A 12,760-nucleotide genomic window follows, 5' to 3' on the forward strand; every position below is an offset into this window, starting at 1 on the left:
TGTGCGTGTGTGTGTGTGTGTGTGTGTCTGTGTGTGTGTGCGTGCGTGCGTGCATGTGTGTGTGTGTGTGTGCGTGTTACCTGGTGTGTGGGGCGTCTGACCCACAGCAGATGTCCACCTGTACTCTTCACTCCAGTCGCTCCACACAGCATTGGGCAGTTTACTCTCTTGATACTTGACTCTCACCCTGATCACGTACTGCTGATTTAACAGCAAATGGTCCTCTGGCAGCTCCAATTGAGTTTCTGTAGTATTTACGGTAAAATTTTCCACATCCTACACAGACATTGACAGAATGAAGTATTTCTGCAGTGATGAATGCTGACAGAGTCACAGTGAGACGGTTCTGAATCTGCCTTCAGATGCACATCATCTAAACATCCTACAGTTTGTTTTACAATCACTTACACACTAAAAGTACTCGAGACACACTCCTAGTAATGCCTCCTCAAACCAAGTCAGCAAAACTGCAAGCACATTATCAGTTTGCAACTGTGAAACGAAATTTTAGCAGAACACTGAACACTTTTCTCCACATTAGACACCACATTCATTTACTGATCACCTACACTTACAGCTCTTTCCTTCACAACAGTTTGAGAAAGAAAGATATTATTTCCACCCTTTGTATCTATCGCTGAATATGCTGTATACAGTATTTATGAGCACACTGAACATGCACAAGTTAGTGTGGCTTATTTTCTCTAAACTCTACAACATCACACATCTCTTGCATCTTGCAACTCACAGTTTCATAAATCATGTATAAGCAATTGTCAAAAACTTTTTTTGTCATGGAAAAAAAGAGGTTGACATGAGAGAGGTTGATATGCTCACCTTCCAGCTCTGAGCAGCAGATCTGTACTGGACCCCAAACTCAGGCTTTAAATATTTTTTTGAAGGAACAAAAATCCAAGAAACATTGATCCCGTGAACTTCCACTGTCTCAGGAGGAGCCACTTTCACTGCTGCACACACAAACACATCATAATCGCTCAAGCAAACAGTTATCAGTGCTGATCAATAGGTCAGATTGAAGCCAGAACAGAAGCCGTGACAAAGATTCTCTCGTTAACTCATGAACTCTTCATTTACACTAATGGACTCCTGCTTCACATGTGTAAATATCAGTGACTGATACACAGCCCTTCTCCAATCACACGCTCTCTAGCTTCTGTTCCAGACTGTGTGAGTTATTATATTTGACTCACCACTGTCTTCTGCATCATGTTGTGCTATTTCAGCCAAAGGATTTGCGTAGTTGTCACAACGGACTTCTTCATGTAATCCGGTCCCTGATGTTATTATACCTCGCTGCAGCAGAAGAGAAAGAAATAATCTCGTCATATGTTCGTTTGGTTTACTACTCAATGAATCTGCAGAATCTGTCAGTCACCTTGCTTTTAAAAACCACGGTGGCAGAGCGTACATGAGGCTGTGCCGGGTCTGCAAACATCTGCGCCTTCTCTGGAATCGGATCTCTAAAATCAAAGAAAGTTCAGAATTTCACATATAAAAATGAAGCACATACCCATTAGGTTTTATTAAATTTTTCTAGATTGACCTCACAAACTAACCAACAAATGAATTAGTAGAATTAAGAGAAAGGAACGTGAAAACTGAAAACTGTTCTACGTTCATTAGTTCTGGATCCTGTACAATATGAAGGCTGATTTAATCACAAGCTAAATACGTTATGAAGTCACATTTTTCCTTACAGCTTCGTAACCGTTACATGAATCCAGCAGACGGTCTCGGGTTGGACCGGAGGGATCACGTCCAGTCTTGAGGTGTTCCAAACACATGTGAAGGTGTTGTGGTAATCATTATGACACGTTAAACCTGGAGAAAGAGCAACATCTGAGCAATTCAACCTAACAATAAAGGTTGCAAAAGGGTGTTTTCGCAGTGATACCACAGATTAACCATTTTTAGTTCCCCATAGAACCCTACAGTAAACAGTTCATAAAAATAACCATCTTTATTTTATTAATCCAAAGAAACTTTTTTCTATTTTAAAGAACCTTTTTTGCTATGCAAAGTTTTTTGGATGTTAATGGTGCCATCAATGCTAATTGAGAACCTTTATTTTTAAGTGAAAAACACATTTTCACAACGTGTGTTAGACCCTATACCCACCAATCTATTAAAAGAGATCGATCTTAACAAATCATACCTATCTTACTGTTATTAAGTAGTAGCAGTAATGAACAGGTGCCTTCTTCTCGTTCTATCTATCTATCTTCTCGTTCTCTGTGTTCTTGTCGCTGAAGGTTTACCGCACATCTGAGGGGCTGCACCGGTTTTTTCTCTCACGTCAGTGTGAGTCGGAGCAGAAACAGATGTTCTCATTTCACTCTTTCAGAAAAACAAAACTCCACCAGTAGCTGAATGATTAGTCCGTGTCAGTTAACGCTGATATCAGATGATGTGATTTCCAGATAAGAGATCCATTATTCAGAACACCTCTCATTTGTTTCCTCTGTTTAAACTGTGAAGCCGACAAGCCTCTTCTCACGTATATGCTGCTATCCTGACATTTAGATGGAGAATAATGTATAAAGAGAGCAGCACAGGCACAACACTGATCTAATACCTGCAACACCTGCTCATCTGATCCCATCAGCTACGGCACAACGGCTCCCAGCATCATTACAATACTCTGCTATCACCCTTAATGTGTTTTACCCTTACCTTGATACCTGCTCTTCTTCCAGTGAATGAATCTAATACAGCTAATGTGTTTGTTCCCTCTCTAGTGCTCACATCGGAGCATCTGACACATATGTATCACTCATGCCATCTCAGCCTTCCTGACACATTTCCTTTCAATGGCATCGCTTTTCCCAAAATACATTTGAGTAGAAGCATTGCATCAGTTATGACATCATTCATCATCAGTCACATTACACCTTCATGAAATCTGTCGATATGAGAAGAAACGCATGAGCTGTAATCTTCTGCAGAGCTGATTTCAGCTGAATCACATCATGTAACCCAATCAACACTGAACTAAAACTACACATTCCGAACAATCATCATTTGACGCAGTGTATTGGTAGTTAGTATGCTACAGTTTAAGAAAAGGGCACAATACTGAAGGAATTTTCCATATTAATTTTTCACAGGTATTTTAAATTACGCACTGTATTTTGTGTTTTAGGTTTACAGGAAATATCTGTAAACTTAACATAATATCCCGCCAGAAAATGATCAGTACCTTTTCTGCTTTTCTTGCAGTGTACCTAACTGATCAACAATAATAAGAACAAACTGTGTATCATAACTGAAAGAAATATTATTGAACTATTGCAGCTAGCAGCTTGATTCACGTGATACACCTCTATACTGCTGGGCACTTCTCTCCAACGCACTACAGACGGACTTTCTGTGTAATTTAGAGGGAAAAATCATGCCTTTGTATCATTTTATTCACTTATTCACAAAAGTTGCCAAATAAATGTAAAAAAAATTCAAAAAGTTGCAATGGAAGTCTGAAAAGTTGCTAAATCTAGCAACAAAATGCTGGAGGCGTTTTTCACAAAGTCACGCTAAAACATTCATAAGAGCACTAGACAAAGATCTTATCATATATCAATGCTTACTAATGAAAACTATCATAGTCTTTAGTATTGTTGCATGAATAATAAAGAATAATAAAATGATCCACCCCTAAACTAAAGTATTAACAAATTTGAATGCAACAAATCAGGTCTAATTTAACAATGCCCACCCCAAACAAAAACATCTACATGCCTATATATGTTTATATGTATAATGAGTTGCATTTGTTGGCGTTATTAAAGCACAATCCCTGACCTCATTTTCAAACCCTGCTTACAGCCACATTTACAGCACAACAGCTAAGTTTCCATAATTGGTTCTGTTATGTTCCTGTTTATCACTGTGAAGCTGCTATGACACCCTCTGTTTTGTGAAAAGCGCTACAGAAATAAAGGTGATGTAGCCCAGAAGATAAAATAAGAAATCATCCGATGCCTGTTTCTTATATTTTTAAATCCTCTGACCATTACTACTCCTCAACCAGTCGGTAAAGACTACCTTAAAAGGTAAAGCTGAAAACCACACTGAAGGATTCCAAGAAGAGATGAAATGTGACCCTGGAGCACAAAACCAGTCGTAAGGGTATAAATTGAGATTTATGCATCATCTGAAAGTTGAATAAATGAGCTCCATTGATGTATGGTTTGTTAGGATAGGACCATATTTGGTCGAGATACAACTATTTGAAAATCTGGAATCTGAGGGTGCAAAAAAATCGAAATATTGAGAAAATCATCTTTAAAGTTGTCCAAATTAAGTTCTTAGCAATTCATATTACTAATCAAACATTAAGTTTTGATATATTTACGGTAGATTTACAAAATATCTTCATGGAACATGATCTTTACTTAATATCCTAATGATTTTTGGCATAAAAGAGAAATGTATAATTGTGATCCATACAATGTATTGTTGGCTATTACTACAGATATCCCCCAGCGACTCAACACTGCTTTTGTGCTCCAGGCTCACAGATGGTATAGTGTGTGAAATGGTGAGCTGAACTAGTTGATGTCTATTTCATAGGAACACCCTGCAGTGAAACTATAACAGCAATGTTAGTTATAGATACAGCACAGAATGATCTTGCATTGATATATGATGCAACTGAATCCTACAAATCAGGGTTCATCAGCATTGCACATTTTCAAAAGTCTCATTTCTGAGTTATTTCATCACATTATAATCTTCAAATGACACATCAACCAAGTGTGATTTATGCTTTCTAATAGTAGGAATAATGCAGCTCTCCCTTCAGTGCAATGAAGCCCAAAACAACCAAACTACAAAACAGTTTTCTAATTAATTAAACTTTTAACATTTTGAACTTTCGTGTTTTAGGGTTCACGGAAATGTCTGTAAAATTACTGGATAATGTCCCGACATACAATTAGCAATTCATTTTCTGTATTTATGTGTTTGTTTATTTTGCCAGATCAGATCTTAAAACCAATTGGAATTATTTTAATCTATTACATCAAAGCCATTAAACGGGTCATATGATGTGATTTCAATGTTTCTTTCTCTTTGGAGTGTTACAAGCTCTTGGTGCATAAAGAAGATCTGTAAAGCTGCAAAGACTAAAGTCTCAAATCCAAAGAGATATTCTTTATAAAAGTTAAGAGTCAGCCACACCCCCCTAAACCGGCTCGTTCTAACACGCCCCCACATGTCTACGTCACTATGTGGGAAGATTTGCATAACGCCACCCAAATGTTCACGCAAAGAAAGAAGGCGTAACTTTTATTCTCGCTGTAGTATTGTTGCTGCCGCCGCCATGTCCTGAAGACGCTGTGTGCTTCGTTGTGAAAGCGAAACTACTTTGTTTGGTCTTCCAAAAGAGGACGATATCTGCTTCGTCGTGCCTGGAGCTGATCCGTGCTGGTCGCTGAGGAAATACATCAACTTCGCTGTGGATCACCAGATCGGCTTTCACCGTGGACGAAGCGGAGTCCAGCCCGGGGTCGTCACATGTGGTTGCCGCACGCCACCGGCCGCACCGTTCTTAAGCCCACCCGCCGCTCACTCCAGCCCCCGGTCTCTACTCACTCAAGCCCGCCGTGTGTGACGCTGTTTCGTTGTGAAAGCGAAACTACTTTGTTTGGTCTTCCAAAAGAGGACACGACTAGAAATCAGTGGTTAAGTTGTATTTACAACACTGTTCCAGAACACACACACACACACACACTCTCTCTCTCACACACACTCTCACACACACACACACACACACTCACACACAGAGTGTTTTTACGAGAAAAGAGGCGCTACATCCTCCATCAGTCACTCACACCTCTGCTGTCACATCCTTCTCTCTGTCCTCTGCTGTTTTCCATCCTCTAATCAAACACCATCATCATCATCATCATCATCATCTGTCCATCAGTCTGCGGCTGCAGCGCTTCTCTTCAGTAAATCATCTATATTTCTCCTGAGAAACCATCTGTCCTGAGCCTTTAAGCGAGCGCTGAGAGCCGATGTAAGGGATGCACTGACCTGCTGTCTCCATCTCACCACAGCCGAATTTCAGATCACTGATTTACTCCAGCTTTCCGAGATAAAGGGTTTCCTTTTTCATTCTGTGTATCTATTTTCGTTTGAAGAGAATAAAGGGTAAACTCCTTGCGGTCTGTTTCTCGCTTCTGTAGAAACCACGTCTACTTCTCTCAGAAGAGCCTCTCTAAAAACCCCCCGCGGGTTTCTTCCTTAAAATCTCCAGCAGACACTCGAAAACACGCCATGCAGGCTTTTTATGGCAGTCGCTGACGTTATTTAGCTAAATATTTATAACACAAGAGGTTGTTACAGTAACGGGCCGGAAACTAAGTTATCTAATATATTTTCTAATAGTAGTAAAACTAGTACCACTTTATGGTGACTTTCAGTAATTACAATTACAATCATTTTACATTGTAAGATCAAACATTATGAGCTTTAAAATAAAGAAAGAAACGAAAGAAAGAAAGGTTATTATGTTCAGCTACCTTCAGGTCTGAATACATGGACACAGTGTTACCTGAAGACCAACAAAGCAAAGCACACACGAGTCCATTTATCGCGGATTGAGAGTATCTGGCGCCCCCTGCTGACACACCATCAGTGTTGTGGAGGAACCAGTTACATGTAACAGAATTACTTAAAGTCCGCATGAAAGCAAAATTGACTGTATTTACTTTCCTAGCGCACATAGCTAGTCTTGATGTGAACAATTAATCCGTGCAAGTTAATCCGCTGAAAAAAATAGTTTGTCTCGGAAATCTTTAATCAAAATCTGAACACTTGCTTCCCTGATGACGTCAGTTTGACGGCTTGGGCAGTCTGGGGCAGAATATCGTTGACCACGCCCAGAGAGGAGGGGCGCAAAAATAAAACCACGCCCTCTATTCAATATTCCGTTTCAGCTGGAAACACGTCACTACACTGAAATAAAGTAACTTCCGTTTCCTGCGGCCTTTAATTTAATTGCAAAACAAATGTAACTGTAATCTGTTACAGTTACTGAGACAAAATATGCAATTAAATTACAGTCACACATAGGCTACAGATTTGATTTCTTTCCCTAATTTTTTTATCGGCTTCTCTAAAATATGAGACACCAATGTTTCAGGAGTTTAGGACACAGAATAGGACACATGCTTATTCAATAACTATGTCATTTCCTATTTGGGTTTATGTGTTAGCTTTATTTTTTCCAAGGCATTAGATGCCAGTGTCTTCTGATTTCAGAAAAGCAGTATCATAGCTATTAAACTAGATCTTGTTGAGATTTTAAATCAGTATTTAACCTCATAATGACCTCAAAGTAAAAAGAGATGCTTTTGTGGTGGACGTGCTTTAGAATTAATTCTTTTATGATCTTAATTCAAGTGATGAAGAATTTTTAAAAGTCTACTGTAATGTTACCCTGCCTGCTTTAAATGTTTCAAAACGATTAACATTGAATAGTTACACTACTTATTACATTTTAAATTAGGCTAACTTGTAATCTGTAACCTTCCCAGCTCTGCACACCATACGACACAATGTTACGCACGTGTGTTACACCTGTGCATCGCGTTATTGTCTGTTCTAACCTAAAATAACATTACTTGCAATGTCTCGTCATATTGTACAACATACAAGCTCTTACATTTAAAATGATTTCTATGCTGCTATCATAGACACAGACCTCAGAAGAAATCTCATGATTTCTATGATAGCGTATAAATATGTTGTATTTTTACTTTGACATGATTGTTCTGAAAGACACAATTAGCAACAAAATGAAATTGGCAAAAGCTGTTTTAAAAATTGCATTATAAATAATTTATGCTATTGTTGCATTTACGTTTTAAACATGAATACAATTATTTTCAATATATCTATTAACAGTATTTGTCAGATTGTAAATGAATTTAAAAGCATTTTAACTTACAGACTCCAGATGTGTTTCCAGTCTCCAAAATCTCAATAATAGACCAAGCTTTAGTAGTAAAAACAGAAACTCTGGGGATTTTCTTTCGTCTTGACATTTCTGTGTTGAAAGTTTGGACTGAAGCAGACATATTGCAACACTAAGGTCAAAAATCACAAGATGTTTATCACAACCGAAGAATGAGGAAAGAATTATTGAGACACACTTTTATCAGAGTTTTGTTAAACGCTCATATGATGTGTGAATCTGAACTTATCCTTTATCAGAGCAGATCAACAAATGTAAAGGTCATGACACTGAGAAAAAGATTTTAAAGGTTAGAAAACTGATCCAATGCAAAAGCTTCATTCTACACTATGCAATAGTGATGCAAAGTCCGATTCATTTCCACGAACCGGTTCTTTTCGGACAAATCGGCTCATTGAACCGGTTCAAAAAGCCGATTAATCGGTTCCTGACGTCATCAAGCAATAACGTCTCTACGCATTTCATTTCTAGCTCAGTGCCGTGTTGTATCAATGAAAAATTCAAGTCATTTGTGTCAACACATATTGAAACATTCAAAACTAAAGCTATTTGTGTGAAAGCATATTTCACTTCACTTAAGTTAATGGTGTTTGTGGTCACAGCTTCATTCGCGGATCCTCAGATACGACTTACTGAACAATACTGACTAGCCTACAACTCAGATAAGATTCCTAAAAGTTTCGCACCTACAGCACACATTACAGACACTGATGCACAAATGCGGATATGTTCTACATGAATAAACCAGTCTTATAAACTCCTTGATTTTGCTTAAGCAACTTTAAATATAATATGCATGCACAATAAACTATTGTGAATTGTATTTACATCACTCGACAGAAAAGTTGTTGCAGGTTTTAATAAAATGTAAATTAATAATATTCATAATAAGCATATTTCCAGTACGTGCCTCAGGCTTGCACAGTATCATCGTCAACTCACTCAGAGTCTTCGGTAATCCTCGGAAAACTTCGACAGTTGGTTGAAGCGGCTCATTCGGTTCTTGTTGAGTACAACGTCCTGCGTCATCAACCCAGAAACTAAAGTACTCAGACAATCTCAAACCAGCTCAGACAATCTCAAACCTACTTAAAACCTGCTTAAACACCATCAAACCCGCTCAAAACTCTTCGAACCTACTTAGAAACCTGCTTAAACACCATCAAACCCGACTAGAAACCTGCTTAAACACCATCAAACCCGTTCAAAACTCTTCGAACTTGCTCAGACAATCTCAAACCAGCTCAGACAATCTCAAACCTACTTAATGCCTGCCCAAAGACCCCTAAATCCAATCAAACCTCTGTAAACCTGCTCAAAACTCTTCAAACCTACTTAAAACCTGCTTAAACACCATAAAACCTGCTCAAAACCCCTCAAACCAGCTCAGACAATCTCAAACCTACTTAAAGCCTGCTTAAACACCAGCAAACCTGCTCAAAACCCCTCAAACCAGCTCAGATGATCTCAAACTTACTTTATGCCTGCTTAAACACCAGCAAACCTGCTCAAAACCCCTCAAACCAGCTCAGATGATCTCAAACTTACTTTATGCCTGCTTAAACACCAGCAAACCTGCTCAAAACCCCTCAAACCAGCTCAGATGATCTCAAACTTACTTTATGCCTGCTTAAACACCAGCAAACCTGCTCAAAACCCCTCAAACCAGCTCAGATGATCTCAAACTTACTTTATGCCTGCTTAAACACCAGCAAACCTGCTCAAAACCCCTCAAACCAGCTCAGATGATCTCAAACTTACTTTATGCCTGCTTAAACACCAGCAAACCTGCTCAAAACCCCTCAAACCAGCTCAGATGATCTCAAACTTACTTTATGCCTGCTTAAACACCAGCAAACCTGCTCAAAACCCCTCAAACCAGCTCAGATGATCTCAAACTTACTTTATGCCTGCTTAAACACCAGCAAACCTGCTCAAAACCCCTCAAACCAGCTCAGATGATCTCAAACTTACTTTATGCCTGCTTAAACACCAGCAAACCTGCTCAAAACCCCTCAAACCAGCTCAGATGATCTCAAACTTACTTTATGCCTGCTTAAACACCAGCAAACCTGCTCAAAACCCCTCAAACCAGCTCAGATGATCTCAAACTTACTTTATGCCTGCTTAAACACCAGCAAACCTGCTCAAAACCCCTCAAACCAGCTCAGATGATCTCAAACTTACTTTATGCCTGCTTAAACACCAGCAAACCTGCTCAAAACCCCTCAAACCAGCTCAGATGATCTCAAACTTACTTTATGCCTGCTTAAACACCAGCAAACCTGCTCAAAACCCCTCAAACCAGCTCAGATGATCTCAAACTTACTTTATGCCTGCTTAAACACCAGCAAACCTGCTCAAAACCCCTCAAACCAGCTCAGATGATCTCAAACTTACTTTATGCCTGCTTAAACACCAGCAAACCTGCTCAAAACCCCTCAAACCAGCTCAGATGATCTCAAACTTACTTTATGCCTGCTTAAACACCAGCAAACCTGCTCAAAACCCCTCAAACCAGCTCAGATGATCTCAAACTTACTTTATGCCTGCTTAAACACCAGCAAACCTGCTCAAAACCCCTCAAACCAGCTCAGATGATCTCAAACTTACTTTATGCCTGCTTAAACACCAGCAAACCTGCTCAAAACCCCTCAAACCAGCTCAGATGATCTCAAACTTACTTTATGCCTGCTTAAACACCAGCAAACCTGCTCAAAACCCCTCAAACCAGCTCAGATGATCTCAAACTTACTTTATGCCTGCTTAAACACCAGCAAACCTGCTCAAAACCCCTCAAACCAGCTCAGATGATCTCAAACTTACTTTATGCCTGCTTAAACACCAGCAAACCTGCTCAAAACCCCTCAAACCAGCTCAGATGATCTCAAACTTACTTTATGCCTGCTTAAACACCAGCAAACCTGCTCAAAACCCCTCAAACCAGCTCAGATGATCTCAAACTTACTTTATGCCTGCTTAAACACCAGCAAACCTGCTCAAAACCCCTCAAACCAGCTCAGATGATCTCAAACTTACTTTATGCCTGCTTAAACACCAGCAAACCTGCTCAAAACCCCTCAAACCAGCTCAGATGATCTCAAACTTACTTTATGCCTGCTTAAACACCAGCAAACCTGCTCAAAACCCCTCAAACCAGCTCAGATGATCTCAAACTTACTTTATGCCTGCTTAAACACCAGCAAACCTGCTCAAAACCCCTCAAACCAGCTCAGATGATCTCAAACTTACTTTATGCCTGCTTAAACACCAGCAAACCTGCTCAAAACCCCTCAAACCAGCTCAGATGATCTCAAACTTACTTTATGCCTGCTTAAACACCAGCAAACCTGCTCAAAACCCCTCAAACCAGCTCAGATGATCTCAAACTTACTTTATGCCTGCTTAAACACCAGCAAACCTGCTCAAAACCCCTCAAACCAGCTCAGATGATCTCAAACCTACTTAAAACCATCGTCATCGGCCCGATCCGCCCGCCTCCAAACAGGAGGAGGAATCCGTCTTCACTGAGAAGGACTTCCAGAAGTTCCAGAAGGAATATTTCTCAACTCTCTAACGTCTGGGAGCTGATGTGTGCCGTGGGACAATAAGACTTCACCTCGGACTGCAGATGCACTGTTTGACTGAATAACAGTGACCGACTTTTGACATTTTGTTTAAAAAATGTTGAATGTGTATTTTGAGAAACAAGGAATTAATAAATGGAAATGAAAGCAGAGACCTGTGTAATACTGCTGCTGTAAAACTGAAAGTTACTAGTGTGCACCGAGTACAGAGACTGACTATCTGTTTGTTTTAAAGTGTTATTAAAATGTGTTGAATTAAAGCGATAGTTCATCAAAACTGAAAATAGTCTTCATTTATCAGTTTCAAACCTGTATGAGTTTCTTTCTTCTGATGAACCCAAAAGAGGATATTTTGAAGAATGTTAGTGAATAAACGGTTGACGGTACCCATTGACTTCCACAGTATCCATAAAAATGCTATGGAAGTCAATGGCTACCGGCAACTGTTTGGCTACACACATTATTCAAAATATCTTATTTTATATTCAACAGCTGAAAAAACTCATACAGGTCTGAAACATCAGTTTTAACGATGACAGAATAATCATTTTTGGGTGAACTATATCTTTAAGCTATTTTTTAAGATGTAGGCTATTATCTTTCAAAACTGTCTGCATGCAACACGCTCTGCTAAAGCTGCGTGGACACTCCAGACGCTCTGATGGAGGGTTGCACTTGTATAAGATCCATATATATATACAGTGGGTACGGAAAGTATTCAGATCCCCTTAAATTTTTCACTCTTTGTTATATTGCAGCCATTTGCTAAAATCATTTAAGTAAATTTTTTTTCCTCATTAATGTACACACAGCACCCCATATTGACAGAAATACACAGAATTGTTGACATTTTTTGCAGATTTATTAAAAAAGAAAAACTGAAATATCACATGGTCCTAAGTATTCAGACCCTTTGCTGTGACACTCATATATTTAACTCAGGTGCTGTCCATTTCTTCTGATCATCCTTGAGATGGTTCTACACCTTCATTTGAGTCCAGCTGTGTTTGATTATACTGATTGGACTTGATTAGGAAAGCCACACACCTGTCTATATAAGACCTTACAGCTCACAGTGCAAGTCAGAGCAAATGAGAATCATGAGGTCAAAGGAACTGCCTGAAGAGCTCAGACACAGAATTGTGGCAAGGCACAGATCGGGCCAAGGTTA

The 12,760-nt window shown here is 39.3% G+C and overlaps 1 protein-coding gene across 1 annotated transcript in view; it reads right to left on the minus strand.

The window, feature by feature from the left end:
• LOC107572341 (uncharacterized) overlaps positions 1 to 2,352 on the minus strand; it is a 7,527-nt gene extending 5,175 nt beyond the window's left edge. The window contains exons 1-6 of the mRNA XM_016258774.1: positions 2,280 to 2,352; positions 1,719 to 1,842; positions 1,397 to 1,481; positions 1,212 to 1,314; positions 838 to 968; positions 81 to 276 (exon numbers count right to left, since the gene is read on the minus strand). Of these exons, the coding sequence (XP_016114260.1) occupies positions 81 to 276; positions 838 to 968; positions 1,212 to 1,314; positions 1,397 to 1,481; positions 1,719 to 1,842; positions 2,280 to 2,352 (712 nt within the window). The remainder of the gene's footprint in view (positions 1 to 80; positions 277 to 837; positions 969 to 1,211; positions 1,315 to 1,396; positions 1,482 to 1,718; positions 1,843 to 2,279) is intronic.
• Positions 2,353 to 12,760: the final 10,408 nt, after the last annotated feature.

This window comes from Sinocyclocheilus grahami, unplaced genomic scaffold (genome assembly GCF_001515645.1).
Source record: "Sinocyclocheilus grahami isolate Dianchi unplaced genomic scaffold, SAMN03320097.WGS_v1.1 scaffold1737.1, whole genome shotgun sequence".
Taxonomy (NCBI): domain Eukaryota; kingdom Metazoa; phylum Chordata; class Actinopteri; order Cypriniformes; family Cyprinidae; genus Sinocyclocheilus; species Sinocyclocheilus grahami.